This window comes from Bactrocera dorsalis, chromosome 4 (assembly GCF_023373825.1).
Source record: "Bactrocera dorsalis isolate Fly_Bdor chromosome 4, ASM2337382v1, whole genome shotgun sequence".
NCBI classification, from domain to species: Eukaryota; Metazoa; Arthropoda; class Insecta; order Diptera; family Tephritidae; genus Bactrocera; species Bactrocera dorsalis.
The window spans coordinates 18,584,826-18,607,035 of record NC_064306.1 but is presented as its reverse complement, the minus strand read 5'-3'; the positions used below and the strand labels follow the sequence as shown (position 1 = coordinate 18,607,035).

The window sequence follows — 22,210 nt, the reverse complement described above, 5'->3', positions numbered from 1 at the left end:
ACATATTGTTGTTTGTGGAACTATATACATATGTAACTCCTCCACCCCTAGACGAAGGATTTCCTGAATTCTTTCTTTATTTCTTTTACAATGAATGCACATTAATATTATTGTAAAGAATATTACTATTAATATCACCATTGTTGGTACACTGTATGTTACAACTTTATTGTTGAATTTTATATCTTCTATTTCTTTTAGATTATGTATCGACGTTAATTTTAATTCTTCTAAAGTTAGAGTGGCATTAAAAGTAATATTGTTGGATTGTGATAATATAATTTTGTCAATAAACAGTTTGTAATTATTTGAAAATTTTTGGTTTGCTAATTCTATTGAACAGTTGTTGTATTTTATTACATAATTTTCATTTAATTGTAATGTTTCCGAGCCACAATTATTTTGAATTAAATATTTTTATGCATTTTTTACAATTATGATTTCGTCATTAATATTAATTATTTTCGAGTTAACATGTGTAACACTGTGATAGCTTTTTTCAAAAAAAAATAGACAAGACCAAATTCGACGGTTTCCCCTTATTTCGGGTCCTATGAATCGAACTGCATCATTACTTTTTTGAGTTACAATCATGGTTTCATACAAAAATTTTTGTTGAAGTTTTTCATCAAAGTGGCCCATTGTAAGAGAAAGGCACATTTTCTTCGGTCTCTAACTTTTTTAATGTTGACTTTTTTGGTAAACTTTCTTTGGCAAAGCTTCTCAGAATAAGTCCGTCTTTAAGTTCTTAGATGGCTGTAAACCCCAAAATCAATGTTTTTTGTGTCCTTATAGCCAATATGTCGAAAAAACTGAAATTTAATTCATTTTTTTTAATGTTTTTTCCCTCACGTTTCGTCAATATTTTAATTTACCCTTTGATACATGATTGTTGTGTACAAATAAGCAAGCAACGAGTCAAGCTTTTTGCCGCTGTACTAATGCTCAAGGGGGGCGGCGACTTGGTGAAATCTTTCTTCATGCTCCTCGGATTCAGTCGGAACTTGCTGCTTAAAATGGTCCTTGTGATGGTGAAGGAAATGAATTTTTAAGGACATATTCACACCTATTTCTTCAAAAGCGTCCACCACATATTTTTTCCAATCTTCAGACCGGTGCACTCCTAAGCAATGGTTTATAACGGTCATAACGGGGTTCCAGGCAATTTTTTCATTTGGCCTTAGAAGTTCTTCGAATTTTGGGTTTTTTATAAGTTTTCTTATATCGGGGCCATGTTGGAGCTTATGGCAATTGGATTGTGTTATCCACATACAGCAATCCTGCTTTTAAACTATTTTTCGACGAGTCAATAAACAAGCGCCATTGCTTTGGTTTGTACTCACAGTTCATGTATTGCATAAGACCAGGAATATTTTTACAATACGAAAAAGTATTGTCGCCATTAACCTCAAAGAAATCTAAAAGTTCCTGCTGTCTTTTGAGATATCCATACACCTTCACATCTTTAGACAATATATTTACCGATTGAAGAGGATGTGCTAGGCAAATCGCTTGTCTTTGCGATAATTTCAGCTGTCGTACCATCGTATTCAAATGGGCAGTTACCAGTATGATGCCCTTGTGGATCTATCCAAATCATTGGGATGCCGAACCCCATTTTTAGGCACAGTCTTTTTGACCAGTTATGCAGGTTGTTGTTGCATTGCGTGCAAATAGTATTTGGCACCCAATCTACGTCTCTTATAACGGGCAAATCGAACTATTCCTCGTAGATGCCGGCAGTTCCCGAAGATATTTTGCGTCTACTCCGAGGGCTTGTAAATTTTCCACATACGTAGCAGAACAATTGGACACTTATTCATTTTAATTTATTTTCTTCATATACAAGGCACTAAAACAATGTTCTTTCCGCGAAGTCAAAGTCAAATTAACTACTGCAATCTATGCTTAAATTTTGACTCTTAGGCAAGCATTTAACGTTTCTTTCAAACGTTACTTCTTGTTATTTATTATCAGTGCAGTGGTTAAAAGCTTGACTCGTTGCTTGCCGATTTGTGTTGGACATTGATAGATGAGTCTTGTTAAATTTAATTTAAATATTGTGTACAAATTTATGATACTTATTGATAACACTTATAGGATACAAAAAAAATAAAACAGCACACAAACATAGTTAGTGTAGCTTTTTTAAAAAATACAAATTGTGTTAAGTTTTTTTTCTAATGGTTAGTTTGCTCAGAACGTTGTCTTTGCTTAAGTTTATTACTATTACAAGATGTCACTTAATGTATAAGTATCTAGGGGTAAATTAAAATATTGACGAAAGGTGAGGGAAAAAACATTAAAAAATGGATTAAATTTCAGTTTTTTCGACATATTGGCTATAAGGACACAAAAAACATTGATTTTGGGGTTTACAGTCATCTAAGAACTTAAAGACGGACTTATTCTGAGAAGTTTTGCCAAAGAAAGTTTACCAAAAAAGTCAACATTAAAAAAGTTAGAGACCGAAGAAAAATGTGCCTTTCTCTTACAATGGGCCACTTTGATGAAAAACTTCAACAAAAATTTTTGTATGAAACCATGATTGTAACTCAAAAAAGTAATGATGCAGTTCGATTCATAGGACCCGAAATAGGGGGAAACCGTCGAATTTGGTCTTGTCTTTTTTTTTTGACTATCACAGTGCAATTACTTCACATGTCTTATCTATTGTACAGTGTTTTGATATGGTACATTCATATTTGAAATTTCAGCATTTATTTCTTTATTTAAATAAGGGATAGGTATTATTTTTCTTTTCAAATATTGCCGTTCTTAAGTATTTAATTTTTCCAATGTTTATATGATAATAATCTATTTAATTATGGATGTCTGTCTGTCCGTCCGTCCGTCCGTGCAAGCTGTAACTTGAGTAAAAATTGAGATATCATGATGAAACTTGGTACACGTATTTCTTGGCTCCATAAGAAGGTCAAGTTCGAAGATGGGCAAAATCGGCCTACTGCCACGCCCACAAAATGGCGGAAACCGAAAACCTATAAAGTGTCATAACTAAGCCATAAATAAAGATATTGAAGTGAAATTTGACACAAAGGATCGCATTAGGGAAGGGCATATTTGGACGTAATTTTTTTGGAAAGGTGGGCGTGACCCCGCCCCCTTCTAAGTTTTTTGTACATATCTCGGAAACTACTATAGCTGTGTCAACCAAACTCTGTAGAGTCGTTTCCTTCAGGCATTTCCATATACAGCAGAGATCTGCAACGGATACACAATTTCCGTGCACACTCGAACACTTACCCGAAACCGGCTTGTATTGCTTTCTTTGAACGAGCAGAAGGATTGCTTGTTAGCGACTGTGCGCAGACGAACGTGTTGATCACAACACTCGAGTGTCGTTCATACGTGTTTGTTTGGGTTCGGGTGTTTTGCGGATCAATATATTCGAGTGTCCGAGTTTAGGCTCGAGTGTGCAAAGCATTTTTTGTTTATGTGTAATCGTCAGTACAGTTGATTAATTTGCTTTGTGAGTGTTAAGAATGCTATATGATACGTATTACATGATATTTATTGAAAATAATGGCCGAAAAAAGAAGATTTTATTGGTTGCAAAATTGCGAATGGCAGTTACAGCTTGTCTGGTCTTATGTTAAGGTTATGCAAATATATTTTTAATTTTAAAATGCGTCATTCCTTTGATACATGCATACATACAGTTTAAATGCTGTATTTCAATAATATTGACTGTTAAAGTGTATACAACATTCATAATTTCTCATATTTTTGCTCAGAAAAATTTGATACATTTCTTCTACACCCGTGTTCTGTCCGAGTATCCGTGGCAATAGTTGAACACATTTCGGGTTAGCTGCGGGTGTCGAGTGTGGACACTCGCTTGTGATCGTTTTGAAGAGAGTATGATCAAACAGACTCGAACACTCAGAAAGCAGCTGCCGGGTGTGCCACTCGATCGAACCCATTGCTGCCGAGTGTGGTGCTCTCTCGTGCTCGATTTTTAATGAGGGTGATCGAACAGGTTCGAACATACCCAATGCAGCTCTCTGATATACAGTTCAAAAATGGAAATCGGATAATAACCACGCCCACCTCCCATACAAAGGTTATGTTGAAAATCACTAAAAGTGCGTTAAGCGACTAACAAAAAACGTCAGAAACACTAAATTTTACGGAAGAAATGGCAGAAGGAAGCTGCACCCAGGCTTTTTGTTTTAAATTGAAAATGGGCGTGGCGTCGCCCACTTATGGACCAAAAACCATATCTCAGGAACTACTCTACCGATTTCAATGAAATTCGGTATATACTATTTTCTTAACACTCTGATAACATGGACGAACGCTATTTTGAATTCCATCTGATGCCTTCTCTGTATAATATATACATTAGGAACCAATGATGATAGCGGAATGAAACTTTACACAAATACGGTATTTGAGTTGAGGTATCCCTTGTGGAAAAATTGTCGTGATCGGACTATAACTTTTCAAGGTCCCTGATATCGAACACGAAGAACACAGTGCCTAACCTAACCTAATTTTTCACCGAAAATATCGGTAAATCTCTCAGAATTTAATTCTAATTAATTTTACAGCACAATAAAAAAATATGTAAATGACGGATAATGAAATCTCGATTATCACTTTATCATGCGAGAGTATAAAATGTTCGGTGACACCCGAACTTAGCCCTTCCTTACTTGTTTTTTGTAAGGATATTGGCATCATTTATGCCATTTTGTGCTGTAGTTATATATGTTTGAATATGTTCAATATGATTTTTAATTGAATTTAACATAAGTAATTTTCCTAAATAGGTATTTGTAACAAAACATCTTTTATAGTTTTATGCAATCCTCCTATTTGATAAAGAACATTTTTCTGATTTTGGTTTATTGTTTCTTTAATAAGCTGTATTGTTGAGTTAAAGTGACTGTTAATTTTTATTTGCTGATTTAATTCTGTTATAGAATTATGTAAGTTAGAATCGACTGTGTTATGGTGGTTGGTGATATCTTCTTGGGCAGTATTATCCATTGTACCAAAAAGATATTTACATGCATTGCCTACTACGTCCCCTTTTTTGTCTACTTGTAGGTGTTATTGTTTTTAGCTTACTTATGAGTATATCTACTTGATTTATTATATAATTTCTTTGCCTTTCACAAAAAATATCTAAGTTATCTTTCATTGATGCGAGTAGATTTTTTGTTTCTTGAATATCTACTTTATGTAAAATTAAATCGGATTAATCGGATTATTATTATAAATTTCTATGTATCCGTTAGTTTGTGTTATTTTTTTAGTGATTAAATTACCTCTTACTAAAGATGATGAGATTAGTAATAATATCCACATTATTACCTGCAAATTTAAATTAATGATTTATTTTAATATAGATGTTCGATAATTTGTTGCCAAATTTGGTAGGTCTTTTTATGTTAGTGGTGTGAATTTCTTGTAAGGGTTTTTTCTTAAACTTTGGTGCCTCTTCATGTCTTACATTTTTATAGTGTTTTATAAATCCTTCTTGTCTAGTTTCTGAATATTCTTCCCTATTCATATTTGCTTTATTTATTTTTAATTGTTTAATTTTATAGAGCCTATCATAAATTATTGCGTGATCTATTATTCTATTTTGTGCTTCTATTGTGGTGCATTTAATTGTGCTGTGATAAGTATCATTGTAGTATGTGATAGCTTTAAAAATTTGTTGGGTAATTGGTAAATAATGCTCAAGATTTAGAGTCCGAATTTTTTCTGTGATTGTATTATTTAATCTTTCCACATCACTATTTCCAGTGTGACTATTCGGTTTAGTTATGTGGTATTGTATTCCCTCTCTTTTTAAAAACTCTTCAATATTTTGAGCTCTAAATTCGTTGTCGAACACCGATTTCTTTACCTTTCTTTTTATGGATAAAAATTGTTGTAATTGACTTACAATGGTTCTGCTATTCCTGTCCGTACGTGGTAGACATGTAGCATGTTTTGAAAATTTATCTATGAAGACGATAAACGAATGTTTGCTATTTACGTAGGTATCAACATGAATTATTTCATTAGTAGTTTTGGGTGTTTCAGTAATGAAAAATTTGTGTTCTATAGGATTTCGATCATATTTGCCGCTGAACATATATCGTAATTATTTATTACCCCATGTATTTGCTCTTTAATATGAGGATTATATAATTTATTCTTTAATTTTTCGTAAGGGGCTATGATTCCACAGTGACCACTTTCATTTTAATGAAATAATGCAATTTGTTTTCTTAATTCTTCTTCGTTGTTAACGTCTTTTGCTAAATAACAACATTTGACAAATTTCACGTTAAGATTAGATGTAAATTCTTCTTCAATAATTTTATGTACTTTATAATATTCATGATCGCTAAGATGCAAATTTATACCTACTTTTCCTCTACATATTTCCCTTCTAATAATGTCTCTTATTCCATTTTCTTCTATCTCTTTGATCAATATAAATTCGTTTGTAATTAAATATAGATTCGACGGCGGTTTGTTTCTCCTTTATTATTATTATTTGCATTTTAAACCTGTTAACAATTGTATCTAATATTGGAATTTCAAATCCTGAATTTTCTTCTTGTGAATGGAAAGTTTCTGCTTCTACTGACATGCTGCTACCTTCATCCCCTTGGAAAATTTCTATGTGAGAAATAATTTCGTTATTTCTTATTCTGCTCAAAAAGTCTGCTATATAATTGTTTTTCCCTTTAATGTATTCTATGGAAAAATTATATTCGCCCAAACTCACTAACCATCTTTGAAGTCTTGGACTTATGTCCTTTCCGGAGTATTTTGTCATTAGCCATTTCAATGGTTGGTGGTCGCATTCCAAATCAAATTGCCTACCAAAGACATAAGGCCTAAAAATATTTCACGGCCCATACTATCGCTAAGAGTTCTTTTTCGATAGTAGCATAATTTGTTTCATGATTATTCAGTGTGCTTGATACATATGCAATGTGGTGACCATCTTGATACAGAACTGCTCCTATTGCGAAATTACTACCATCAGTTGTAATCCTAAATTGTTTATTAAAATTAGGATATCGTAACATAGGTGAATTTGTAACTATATCCTTTAATTTTTCAAACGCTGCAATAAATTGTGGGTTGTAAATATTTATTGTTTAGTCCTTTTTTTTAGATATTGCGTCATAGGATGTGAAATTTCTGCATAATCCTTAATAAATTTCCTATAAAATCTTGTAATTCCTAAAAATGATTTTATTCTTTTTGTGGTATTAGGTATGTGTAAGTGTTCAAATATCATTGAACATGCTTACTTATCAGCAAAGCCGAAATTCTACTAAATAGAAATATCTATTTATATATTAATATACATACATACATACATATATACATAATGCATTTACAAGCAATGCATCGAATAATAATAAAAATGCATGGGACACACATCATACATTTACAGAAGAGATAACACACACACATGTATTAAATTGTACACTTAAAAACTACCCCATGCAGCATAAAACATGTTAAGCAGCAATAAACAATATGCTGCAATACATACTAACATACACACATACACATATATTTAGTTATTTAAGATAGTTTTAAAATTTGTGTATAAGCATAGAAAATAACGGGTGATTTTTTTGAGGTTAGGATTTTCATGCATTAGTATTTGACAGATCACGTGGGATTTCAGACATGGTGTCAAAGAGAAAGATGCTCAGTATGCTTTGACATTTCATCATGAATAGACTTACTAACGAGCAACGCTTGCAAATCATTGAATTTTATTACCAAAATCAGTGTTCGGTTCGAAATGTGTTTCGCGCTTTACGTCCGATTTATGGTCTACATAATCGACCAAGTGAGCAAACAATTAATGCGATTGTGACCAAGTTTCGCACTCAGTTTACTTTATTGGACATTAAACCAACCACACGAATGCGTACAGTGCGTACAGAAGAGAATATTGCGTCTGTTTCTGAGAGTGTGGCTGAAGACCGTGAAATGTCGATTTGTCGCCGTTCGCAGCAATTGGGTTTGTGTTATTCGACCACATGGAAGATTTTACGCAAAGATCTTGGTGTAAAACCGTATAAAATACAGCTCGTGCAAGAACTGAAGCCGAACGATCTGCCACAACGTCGAATTTTCAGTGAATGGGCCCTAGAAAAGTTGGCAGAAAATCCGCTTTTTTATCGACAAATTTTGTTCAGCGATGAGGCTCATTTCTGGTTGAATGGCTACGTAAATAAGCAAAATTGCCGCATTTGGGGTGAAGAGCAACCAGAAGCCGTTCAAGAACTGCCCATGCATCCCGAAAAATGCACTGTATGGTGTGGTTTGTACGCTGGTGGAATCATTGGACCGTATTTTTTCAAAGATGCTGTTGGACGCAACGTTACGGTGAATGGCGATCGCTATCGTTCGATGCTAACAAACTTTTTGTTGCCAAAAATGGAAGAACTGAACTTGGTTGACATGTGGTTTCAACAAGATGGCGCTACATGCCACACAGCTCGCGATTCTATGGCCATTTTGAGGGAAAACTTCGGACAACAATTCATCTCAAGAAATGGACCCGTAAGTTGGCCACCAAGATCATGCGATTTAACGCCTTTAGACTATTTTTTGTGGGGCTACGTCAAGTCTAAAGTCTACAGAAATAAGCCAGCAACTATTCCAGCTTTGGAAGACAACATTTCCGAAGAAATTCGGGCTATTCCGGCCGAAATGCTCGAAAAAGTTGCCCAAAATTGGACTTTCCGAATGGACCACCTAAGACGCAGCCGCGGTCAACATTTAAATGAAATTATCTTCAAAAAGTAAATGTCATGAACCAATCTAACGTTTCAAATAAAGAACCGATGAGATTTTGCAAATTTTATGCGTTTTTTTTTTAAAAAAAGTTATCAAGCTCTTAAAAAATCACCCTTTACTTAATAAAAATTAGAATGAATATATCCTCCCTCGAGATAAGACGTTTCATTTCCCCCCACCAGTGGTAAGGAATGAGAAGTTCTTTTTTGAGGCCAATGTTTGACACCATAAATCAAACAGTTAGTTTTGTATGATTTTAACTTTGGCTGGATTTGGCTTAATTCCTTCTAATGTTAAAATGTGGCCCAAAAAATGAGTTTCTTTCTTGAGAAATTCACATTTGTCCACTTGTATTTATAACTTTGCTAGCCTTAGGGCTTCAAATATTTGCTTTAAATTAGTTAAATGTTCTTCTAAAGAAGTGCCAAATAATAAAATATCGTCCATATATACGACGCATATTTTATTAATATGTTCTTTAAGGACTCTATTCATCAATCTTAGAAAAGTTGATGGAGCATTTTTTAATCCAAATGGCATTCGAATAAATTCGTAATGTCCAAATGGTGTTGAGAAGGCGGCTTTTCTTCTGTCTTCCTCTCTAACTGAGATTTGGTGAAAACCTTTGGCTAAATCCAGGGTGGTGAAGTACTGTGATCTACCTAGTTTGTGTAGGATTGAATTTAAGTTTGGAATTGGAAATTTGTCATCTAAGGTAAATTGGTTTAATTTTCTGTAGCCGATGACAATTCTATATTTCTTTTTCCCGTAATTGTCTACTTTTTTCTCTACAATCCATAAGGGACTATTGTAGGGTGAATTGCTTTCTTTAATTATTTTCTGTTGTAGCATTTCTTCAATTTGGCGTTTTATTTCTTCTTCATGAATTTGAGGATATCTATAAATTTTGGAGTATAAAGGCTTATAATTTGTTGTTATAATTTCATGCTGTACCTCATTGCTGCATGATAATTTATCTCCTTTAAAGAAAAGGTCTTCGAAGTCATTGAGCAGCCTTAAGGTTGCTTGATGTTCTTCTTTATTCAAATGGGAAAAATTGAATTTATCTTTTAGATAATTTTGTTTAGTATGTTCCAAATTGCAAACATTTTCTATGTATTGGGAATAATTAAATTCTTCGAAACAAATTTTATTTTTTAAAATTTCAACGTAGTTTTCCGCACAATTAATTTTTGCTTGTAAAGGTTTTAAGAAATTTTGCCCTATTATACTTGAAAATTTTGTGTTTGAAAAGTTCAATAGTTTCCACTTAAGGGTGCCAAAGCATCCAAATTCTTTTGGAAATAGTTTTCTTACTACACTTTTAAAATAAGGTGACATTGTATTTATTTTGAAAATTCTTCATTTATTCTTCCAAATCAATTTCATCCCCTTCAAAGTAATCCCCTCCCGATGCAATGCACTTATGCCAATGGATTTTCCAATCTTCGAAACACTGGTTGTAGTCACTTTCCGGGATGGCCTTCAGTTCCGTCTTCGCTGCGGCTTGAATCTCCTCTATCGTATAAAAACGGTGTCCCCGGAGCGGTCTTTTGAGCTTGGTGAACAGCCAGAAGTCGCACGGCGCCAGATCAGGTGAATATGGAGGTTGCGAAACGATTTGGGTTGAGTTTTTGGCGAAATGATCACGAATTACGAGGGCAGTATGAGATGGTGCATTATCGTGGGGTAAAAACCAAGATTTGTCTTTCCACAATTCCGACCTTTTTAGGCGGATAGCGTTACGCAAACGACGCATAACGTTCAAATAATATTCCTTGTTGACTGTTTGACCGGTTGAAAGGAATTCATAATGCACAACACCACGATAATCAACATGACCTTGATTTTTGAGCGACTTTGGCGCGATTTTTTTTTGGTCTCGACTCTCTTTTGGCACGATATTCGCTCGATTGATCGGTTGTTTCGGGGTCGTAAGCATAGATCCAAGTCTCATCGCCAGTTATAATGCATTTCATGACACCTTGGTAGTCGGAAAGCATCGTTTCATACACTTCAACGCGACGCCTTTTTTCCAAAAAATTCAATGTTTTCGGTACCAGTCGAGATTTGACGCGCTTGAGGCCCAAAACATCCTTCAAAATGGTATTGGCTGAGTCTTTCGATATGCCAACTTCATCAGCAAGGTCTCTAATTGTTAATCGAAGGTTTTTCAACACCAAATCTTTGATTTGTTGAACGTGAGCTTCGTCGGTTGAGGTTGATGGTCGCTCTGGACGCTCTTCGTCTTCGACACGTTCACGGCCGGCTTGGAACTCACTATACCATTTGTAAACATTTTTTTAGACATAGCCTCATCACCAAAGGCTTTCTGCACCATCCTCAACGTATCCGCAGCAGAAAATTGATTCCGTAAACAAAATTTAATGCAAATTCTTTGCTCAACAAATTTCGACGTCGCAAAAAACGAAAAACTCACTTTTAGCAGCTCACAAAACGACACGTATCTCAAACACTAATGAATATTTTGACATGAAATTTGACATACATAAATGTGACTGACAGTACTACCAACCTAAAAAAAAATAATTCTCCAAATCCTTCGACGCGCGCAGTTTAAATTCAAATGTTATTTTTTGGGCACAGTAGTATATATAGTTATTTTATAGCATATTTCATTCTTATTTTGGGATAATTTCCCAATAATATCCCTTCTTATAAAATGCTTGTAGTTGATCCTGTATCTATATCTACCCTATCTGGCTTATAAATATAAGGCTTATCCTCATCAAATAAATAGATTTAATTTATCTCAAATTTAGCCTTTTGAAAATAATTAAATAATTCTCTTAAATTACTTACTTTTATATTTCTGCATTTGTTAAAGATGTCGCCATATATTGTCTTTGGTCTTCCTTGTTGTATTAATTTAGTTTTAATTTTGTTGCCATGTTGGGTTGTCGCCTAGTTCTTGTCGCCTAGTTCTTGTATTTTACGTTTTGTATGTGTCTTCCTGCATCTCCCAGGATCTTTTCATTAGCTATTATTTTCATCGCCAGGTTTATCAATAGTTGGTTGTTTTATGGAGATAAGTTGCTGATGGTTTCCACTGATTTTATAAACGCCATTATATTATGCCCCTCGTCCAAACACCTCAGCTGTCTAAATTGTTGTAACAGCTCTTTCGTGTTTAATAATGATTGTGTCTGCATCTCGTTCTCGAATTGAAGCCTCATTTGGTTAATTGCTTCCTCTTGTTGCCTAATGACATTTGCCATTTGTTCCATTTGTTGTTGTTGATTGCTGCTTTGTCCATCCCTTTCGTCAAGGTTCCTGTTGGCGTCGAAGTGGCTCATGTTTTATTTTATCCGTGTTTTGATTTCCACAAATACATTTTTTTTTTTATATTTTCTCACAACTTTGAAATACTGCGTCTGCGTTTTTAATGTCACTTATTTTTACGTTTTATTTTAATTTAATTTGATTTTATTTAAATTTCACTTTAAAAGTTTATTATTTTATTCACTTTCGCGATAGGTAAAATTTTATTGTATTTCTTAAGAAACACAACTCCGTGACTGCGCCAATTATATGAAATAAGGTTGAATTAAAATACAAGCTTAGGCTGTTACTTCTTCCTTTATTCAAGTGAATCTTAAGACTAACTTATTACATGGTTCTTACTTCTATTTATACTAACTAGTATGTTTACTTATTACTAGTTGATAGTTTGTTTAGATACCGATTATATTATTTGTTTAGGTTTGTTTACATATAAGTATGTAGTATATATTGTTTGCTTAGATACATTTGTTTTGTTTTAAGATAAGGTTGTTGTGGTATTCAAACTCAATGTTGTTTTGATAGTTCTTTGTTTAGGATTGTTTGTTGTAGTGATAGTGCATTTCAATTTAAATCAAACCAACAAATAAATAAATGTTTTATACAGTACTGTACAGTTGGGTTGATTTAAGTATTTTCTTATTATTTCGTCTACGTTGGAGTTTCCATTACATATTGTTGTTTGTGGAACTATATATGTATGTAACTCGCGTGCCCTAACGGTGTAAAATGCCACTGAGGCCTAATATGCCCACCTATGAATAACGTGAATGAATAAAAGTAAATCATTGCGAATGAACACAAACGAAAAAACGCATTCTCAAAAAGTATGCTGTTATATGCAAATACGAAATCTAATGAAAAAAAAATTGTACATACATATAGCTATTTTAATAAGGTATACACATAAGTTGATATTTTATAGCACAAACTTGTTAATTATTAAAGAAACAGCTGCTGATTATAAAGTATGGTATTTACATAATATCTTCTACTTGCTTGGTTGGTTGACATTAACAGATTTCGGCTCACAACAATGCTTGGTTTGGTTTTAAATGTACTTATATAATAATATTTGTTAGACATTAGGACGTAATTCTACAAAAATACGCTTCATTGTTTTTTTCTTTTATTTTTTAGGCACTTGATGCTCAACATAGAAAAGCCGTGGCTGATATGATACATGAATTAAGTGATCAGGCTCAATTTATAACTACTACATTTAGACCTGAGCTACTTGAAAATGCTCATAAATTTTATGGAGTTCGATTTAGAAACAAGGTCAGTCATATAGATTGCGTTACCAAGGAACAAGCAAAAGATTTTGTCGAGGATGATAACACTCATGCTTAGATTTTGTGAATTACTCGTTTTATCAATAAAATACTATATTTTAAGTATAATTGAAAGCTAGCATGTATCTAAAAGTTGTTTTTAATACTTGGATTGCTGATTTGAACATTTAAGATTATTTATTTAGCTTTATTAAATAAAAAACGTTGGCTTCTCGTCAGATCCGACCAGATAAATTAGTATGATTTTGATAGATTATTAATTCGAACATTTTTTAAACGTTGTGATTACCGATAAATCGCGTTCTTCACTTCAATGTTTTTCTAATACGAAGCACAAATCAATGCCATCAAGCCAAATTTGAAATATTTGAGCAAATTGCAGTACGTTTTAATGGTTTCCATATGACTTAGAATTCCTCAGTCCATCAATGAACGAAACTTGGTTCTTCTAGATATCAATGCCCCCATCGACATATATACACTAGTCAGAAAAAGTTTGCGTATGTACACAGTCAGCTATGACTTTGTAATGTCCATTTTTCATATTAAAATTAATATTATTACATTTCTTTATTTAGAATCTTAAATGTAATATTCAAGAGCTTAACTTAATCCTTTTTTGTTTAAAAATCATATGGCAACATCGATGTTATCGATTAATTTTTCAAAATATAGCCTTCTCAGGCGCAGAAAAAGTTTGCGTACACATTTTTAAAAGGGAATTCCGACATTACAAATTCAGCCGAAACGGTGAAAGAAAGTATTTATTTAAGCGTAATTAATGTTCCTACGACAATTTTGATTAACACTCGACACATTTAATAAATGGCTGGTAAGAGGAAAACAACTAGTTCTGGTGAAAGGGAATTACTCAGGGGTGTTGTGGAATCCAAGACAGAATTGCTTAGCTGTCAGAATTGCAAACCAATTCTGATTTTCAATGGTGTCTGATTGGATTTTGTCTTTTCGAACATAAAACCAATATTCGAATCAGCTGTCTACTAATGTGACGAAACTAGCAAATGAATACATTTGGAAGCAATCATACTACAGTTTGTAATGAGTTCCGAATTAAAGAAAGATTTTAAGAGTTAACACTTATCAAATGAATAAAAACGCATTTGGGTGTTAAATTACGTTTTGTAAATCTTCTTTAAGGGGGGAGCCTGCTTTAGAAGCAGATATATGAGCGCAGGATAGACGTCGTATGGAATTGGGGCAAAGTTTATTATCTTAACCAAAAAAAAATAAGAAAAGTTAAGTTTGAACCTATGTTTAAACAACATAATGTTAAATTTGTTTGGTCAAAAACGAAATTCAACGAAATCAAATTTTAATTTTTTTAGAATTTTACACTTTTTTGGAAATTTTCTTAGTTTAACTACATAGAACATACTAAGTTATTAACAAAAAGTAATCTTTTTGAATTTTTTTTCAATAGAAATTGTGTTCTGCATACTGCCTGTCGTCCGACAAATGCCCCAAAAAATCGATTTCAAGCCTCTAATTCAGGCTCCCCACTTAAATATCTGCATTTTTTTTCAAAAATTCAATAATTGAGACATTTTGTGTTTTATGCTTATGTTTTCCCCTATAAAAGTAAAGATAAATTACTTCCAAATAATAAAATAATTTGATTTCTTAACTTACATTTCAAATCCGTGTGCGACTATCTTCTTGATTTGTTTCTGACAGCAAAACCGATAAAATTGGTTTCCGTGACACCCAAAACCGATACAAATTCTGTTTCGAATATCAAACCAATAATATCTGAATTCATGACACCTACTGCTTTTTTTGATCGGTTTCAATTCTGATTCCGACAACTATCAGATTCCACAAGACCCCTGAATCGTTAAATTATGGAAAGAAGGCAAAACTTTGCGAGAAATCGGCACAACTGTAGGTAGAACTCACTCTTCTATTCAAAGAGTGATTTGTAATTACAAATCAAAAGCTGTTGCAATGCATCGTTATAGACGTCCTTCTAAGCTCAGTTACCGAGAAGAGCGGTACATTATTAAAGAAATACAGCAAAATCCTCAACTTAAGTCTTCCCAAATAGCGAAAGATGTCAAAGAAAGGTTTAATAAATCTATCTGCAGCGATACTGTATGTAAAATTCTAAAAAAAAGCGGATATCGTAGTCAAGTTGAACGAAGGAAGCCTTACATATCGCTTGTAAATAGACAAAAGCGAATCGCCTTTGCAAATGAACACATTAATAAGCCACCTGAGTTTTGGGAAAACGTGGTATTTTCTGATGAAAGCAAATTTTGCATATTTGGAGTAAAAGGACGTAAATTGACGTGGAGAAAGCAAGATACAGGTGAAGCACGGCGGCGGTGGTGTTATCCCTTAAGTCAACGGCAACATACCTGGATATGTTTTGCGTTTTCAAAACGCTGTAGCTCTGAACTGTATAATCGGATCGACTTGAAATTTCGTGATATCCTAGCGAAAACTGTTTTACGCAATAGTCTCAATTTTGGTTAGGATTGGATCATCAGTTTGGTAGATAAAGCCCATTTACACAGTTGCACCCTTACGTCAACAGCATACATACCTGGGTATACCATACCATATGTATAGTAAAACGCAAGCAAATATGATAATATTTGAAAAGTATAGTTTATTTTGAGTGAAAAAAATACTTATGGCATAAAAATTATTATAAATTATAAAATACTTATAAAAAAATATTAAAAAAAAACTACGAAAAAATTTAAAATTATTGAAATTCAATTACATCTATCGCATTGCGGCAAGTCTTTGGAATGCTCTGCGGACACTGGTTTGTTGCATAATGTGCATGCTTTACGAGTAGGGTCGTTTGGAGCAGATGTAGCAATTCCCCTTTACTTTTAGGCGTCCCGTACTATCACGCTCCTCCGCTTCATGTGCTCCAGCATCCACAACTCGGATGGGCCTACCTATCTTGGCTTCGATGGCGTTGCGCGTTGAAAAAACTCTGGATATTCTGCTGTTATTCGCCCTTCGCTCTATTTCTGGCTTGCATAGTTGCTAGTGATGAGCGATATTTCACTACCGGTGATTTTTTCACTGTGATTGAAAAATCGCAAATCGCAACTGCGATCACTTTTTATAAATAGCAGTTCGCTTCTATGAACTGCAATTGCGATCGCAGTTCGAAACTGTGATCGCAGTTCGAACCAGTGATTGCGATCGCAGTTCGAACCTGTGATTTACGATAGCAGTTCGAACCTGTGATCGCGGTTCGAACCAGTGATTGCGATCGCAGTTCGAACCTGTGATTTACGATAGCAGTTCGAACCTGTGAATTACGATCACAATAGCAAATAGCAGAAAAGTAACAACTTTCTTCAGGGTATTGTATATATCGTATATGCTATTATGCGTCATAGCGGTTTGAAGTTTTGAGTGTAACGTTCTTATAATTTTTAATAATGGCAGGAAATGTATCAAGGAAAAGAAGTGAAGTGGTAGATGAAATATAATCAAAATGGAATGTTTTAATTTGTTTTAATAAAATTTTTAATTTTACTTATTGTTAAAACCAAATTTGAAAGCTTTTTGTGTTGAAAACAAGAATTGTAACTAATTAATTTCAGAAAAAATATGGAATAAAAAAATTACGGGTTTTTAATATTTTTCCAAAGATTAAGAAACCCCCGTTATTAATTTGGTCTTGAAAATATTATTAGCGAGTATTCAAAACATTCTGATGGATTATGGAGTTTATAGTTTTTCTTTGAAAATATTAAAAGCGGATCATACCAACATACAAATGAACTATGCAATAAGCTCTAAGTTTCAGGTAGCCGAACCGCTCCAACATTTGCGAAAATGTAGTGAAAAGAAAGGCGTAAAAACTTGACTCGAATTACAGGAACCAAAAGAGAATTTACCGCCAATAACGACAAAAGGTTCAGTCGTTCCCACGACAGTCGGATGTACGTAACTGGATGGGACCCGGACTTGTATTCGGCCAAACACTGTCAAATCGGCAGAATCTGCCGCTACAACAACAACAAAAGGTCTCCGTTTTAACGTCGACTTAGTTGCGATCGCAATAGCAATATAAAATCACAGTGATTTAAAAATAGCAATCACTGAAATCACGAAAAATCGCAATATCGCTCATCTCTAATAGTTGCTCACTTAGCTGAAGGAGAAACATCCTACGGCGGCTTGTATATGACTTCAGGTGAGTGTTGTTGTCAACGTATATTATGTATGCAGCAAACGCAGCAACGTCCACAATATTATAAAAGAAAGCCAAAGGCCATCTATTTGTGCGCCGCTTGGTACTATATTCGGACAAGCACATGTCCATGCTATCAACTCCACCTTTGTTTTTGTTGCAGTCCAATATAAGTAATGGCTTCTTCTTAGGACCGGACGTTTCTGTTGTATAATGAGAAGTGGACAATAATACAACTGCCTTGTTTTTCTTGGGTACGTACGAGCACATCGTAACGTGATTATAGAACCCAAACATTGACGATTCAGCCTCACGTCCCTTGGGGTTGGCAAATGCTGCTGGCACGAATGTACGCCTTTTGTTGCAAGTACCCAATATAGATAAATTATTGTCTATCATCAAAGATTTTGCCAAGTTGTAGCTAGTGAAAAAGTTGTCACATACAATATTTCTTCCACTTCCATCAAAAAGGTTGATACATAAATCTTTGACTATTCTTTCATCAACGTTTCTTTCACGTCAGTTCCACCACGATAAGCATACAATTGTTCATCTACGGTGACGTTGGCTCCTGCCACGTAATATCTACGAAGACAGCTGTTTAGCATCAAAAAAACGTCCGATATTGCTGCTGCTTTGTCAGTTTGTTTGCGTTGCTGGCGTGTGTTTCCATTATCAAAACGAATGAAGCGGCTAATTTCCCAAAATCGTCGTACACTCATTGCAGCACGATATAATGGATGTGATTTAGTATTCCACAAATCTTTCGTATGCACGTAACCAGAATGTGTAACACCACTTAGCAAAAGTACACTCAAATATGCATCAAATTCACTTTCTGTTATGGGAATCCATGATCTCGGTTCTCTTGTTGGATGTTTTGCATTGTCATCATCAAAGAATTGCCTTGCCTTTCGATTTCATTCACGAATAATTATGTCGCATATTTCGTCTGACATTATCAATTTGAACGTTTCTGAAATGGTCAAACCTTGCGTTGCCCGTACTGGTCCAGATTGTGCACTTCTTAGAATGTTGTGCGTATGGAATCTTACAGGTTGTGGTTGTATCGAAGACCAAACATTACCATCTCTGGCAGTAAAATATTCCCCAGTTTCAATTGGTGCATCTTCAAGTTCTTCATCAGAATCACTGTCGTCCTCTGAGTCATATTCTGGTAACGTGGGCTCTTCTAAGTCTGAGTCATCACCACCAATATCACCTACACATTCATCTAAAGCCTCGTCACCAACTACTGAATCGTGGTCACTTATTTCTTCTTGGCTCTCTTCAAGCGTTTGACGAATATATGCTTGCTGTTCTTCGTACGAAAGTGCGCTTAGTTGTCGTGGAGTAAGCCATTCACCATCTGCCATTTCACTTTGATTTTATTTTTTTATTTCCACCAAATAAACAGAAACGTCCTTTCACTTCGAATCATACGTGCATGATAAAATCCGTAATACTGGTAAACCATATTTTATACTTTTTAGCGCAAGTGATTAACGCAGGTACGAGCGATTTTTTCAGAGATGTGCAGTACTTTTGCCTGAGTTTTTATGTTTGCAACCTAAAGTAATCCTTATAAACACAAAACAATAAGTACTAACCACATCATCAACGACCCTTAATAATCCAGAAAATATGTACACTTGTATGTATGTATATTTGTTAAACTATATCAAGGTTGCCTGTGTAGAAATGTAAGCTAGTGTTTTTTAACCATGACCATTTTTAACACATGCATACGTATATTATCGATATGACGCAAATGTGTGAGGATATTAGTAAAAAAAAACTGAATCGCAAGCGATTAGTTGAATGTGTACCTGCCGGGTTATAACGGCATGCCATTTGCCATACAAAACCTATGTACATACCCGGGTGTGTTCCTGTTGACGTGCGTAAAAAAGTTCTGCTGTTGACATAAAGTTATGGTGTGGGGGTGTATTGCGAGTGGTGCTGTAGGTAATCTAGAATTTATTGATCTATAGTATTATGGATAAGAGGTTGTACTTTGATATTTTAAAGGCAAATTTAAAGCAAAGTGCACAAAAACTTGGCCATGTAAACATAAATGGTTATTAACCATTAGTTTACTTAATTTTGTGATACTAAAAAAATTGTTTCTTACTTTTGTACGCAATCTTTTTCTGAACTGTTTTTTATTAGCCTTGGCTTTTTCGTTTAATTTTGATTTTGTTTTGATATTTTTCGACTTAAAACATTTTTTTTATAGTAAAACCGAATTTCAATACATATACATATAAATAAAAACTGAATTTAAATTCGAAATACTGAATTTTATATCCGCTTTTCAAATAGTTTTTGGCTCCGACAAGAAGGGTTTGAATGACATCAACGCTCAAAAATTACGAATCCTAAATATTTGAATCGTTTTGAGAATATTTTGAACTATACCTGTTTCTGTTGCAAGTGGTGTTGCAAGGATCAAAAATTTTAGTCGATCGTGCTCGTCACATGGCAGAATTGCAGGACTCTTGTACGCCGTGCTTTGAGGCATAATTAGCCACAAAATTGGATTTCCAGATAATTATCGCCGCATTTGCTGCCGTCAAATCTCGATAAGCTCACTTCTAAGTTCCAAATAAAAAAAATGTAGATTTTAAACTGCAACTTAATAATGGCGGTCAACAGATTTCAAAAGAAACGTTTTTCATTAATTATTCTTCTGCTCTACTTGCCTGTGAGCCTACTCGCGAATGCGATGACCGTCTGTTTAATGATGACATGAGATATTTAGCACCGTTCACAACCAGAGCCATACGTTTCGTTTACTTTTCTCGTCTGGAGAAAGCAGAGTTAACGGCGCGATAGTTGAAGCCAACGACATCAATAACATCGGCGCACGCCAGCAGCTGTATCTTCTCTGGGTCAAAGCACGTCAATTGGTCCATGACGCATACCCTGTGGTATAAATATACGGTCAAATTATTTTTTTTTTGTAAAAGGAGGATGGAGTCATATGTAGAAGTTCACGCAAGTGAGGAAAGTTCTCTGATCGCCATTCACTTGGGAGTGGCCAGAAACGATTCTTTTACATATGACTCAAGCAGCTCACGACTTCCGGTCTTTGACCAAGTATCCTCTGGGTAGCCTAAGAACATCCGTTTGAAGGCGAGCTAACGTGAGAAGGCGAAATATCCCCTACATAGGGTTGTGCGCTGGGTTTGGGACCCGCCACGTAAAAAAAACAACCCCAGCGAATAGCAACAACCAGCCTCGGATGAGAGACCCCCCTTTTGATGACGACCATGGAAAACGAAATAAGGACTACGAATTGAGGGCATGCACCTGGAATGTCCGGTCCCTTAATTGGGAAGGTGCCGCTGCCCAGCTGGTTGATGTCCTCGTGAAAATAAAGGCTGACATCACCGCCGTCCAAGAAATGCGATGGACGGGACAAGGACAAAGACGAGTAGGTCCTTGTGGCATTTACTACAGTGGCCATATAAAGGAGCGCAAGTTTGGTGTTGGATTCGTGGTGGGAGAGAGACTCCGTCGCCGAGTACTATCATTCACTCCGGTGAATGAACGTCTAGCCACAATCCGCATCAAAGCGAGGTTCTTCAACATATCGCTGATTTGCGCCCACGCCCCGACAGAAGAGAAGGACGATGTGACCAAAGATGACTTTTATGAGCGCTTGGAGCTCGCTTATGAGAGCTGCCCCCGCCACGATGTCAAAATCGTGCTTGACGACTTTAACGCCAGGGTGGGCAAAGAAGGTATCTTTGGCACTACGGTCGGTAAATTCAGTCTCCACGAGGAAACATCCCCAAATGGGTTGAGGCTGATCGACTTCGCCGGGGCCCGAAATATGGTTATCTGTAGTACTAGATTCCAGCATAAGAAGATTCATCAAGCTACCTGGCTGTCTCCGGATCGAAAAACTACCAACCAGATCGATCATGTTGTGATAGACGGAAGACACGTCTCCAGTGTTTTAGATGTGCGTGCGCTCCGAGGTCCTAACATCGACTCGGACCACTATCTTGTTGCAGCTAAGATTCGCACCCGCCTCTGTGCAGCAAAAAACGCACGCCAACAAACACAAGGAAGGTTCGACGTCGAGAAGCTGCAATCACAACAGACAGCCGAGCGATTTTCTACTCGGCTTGCACTCCTGCTCTCTGAGAGCACTCGTCAACAACTCGGTATAAGGGAACTGTGGGACGGCATTTCAAACTCCTTACGTACAGCTGCAACCGAAACCATTGGTTTTCGGAAGGTGCAAAAGAACAGCTGGTACGACGAGGAGTGCCGTGTCGCAGCGGAGAGAAAACAGGCTGCCTACCTCGCAACGTTACGATCGACCACAACACGTGCGGGATGGGATAGATACCGAGAGTTGAAGAGGGAAGCGAGACGCATTTGTAGACAGAAAAAGAAAGAGGCCGAAATGCGTGAGTACGAAGAGCTTGATAAGCTGGCCGACAGGGGTAATGCTCGAAAATTCTACCAAAAGATGCGGCGGCTTACAGAAGGTTTCAAGACCGGAGCATACTCATGTAGAACCCCCCAAGGTGATCTAGTCACCGATGCCCAGAGCATACTTAAATTATGGAGGGAACACTTCTCCAGCCTGCTGAATGGCAGTGAA

General features: G+C 35.5%; 2 protein-coding genes across 3 annotated transcripts in view; one reads left to right on the top strand and one right to left on the bottom strand.

The window, feature by feature from the left end:
* Positions 1-13,637, top strand: part of LOC105226807 (structural maintenance of chromosomes protein 3) — an 89,785-nt gene extending 76,148 nt beyond the window's left edge. For both annotated transcript variants that reach the window (XM_049454608.1, XM_049454609.1), the window contains one exon: positions 13,246-13,637. In XM_049454608.1, the coding sequence (XP_049310565.1) occupies positions 13,246-13,458 (213 nt within the window). In that variant the 3' untranslated portion in view covers positions 13,459-13,637. The remainder of the gene's footprint in view (positions 1-13,245) is intronic.
* Positions 1-22,210, bottom strand: part of LOC125778137 (uncharacterized) — a 598,414-nt gene that overhangs the window by 549,016 nt on the left and 27,188 nt on the right. The gene's annotated exons all lie outside the window — the stretch shown is intronic.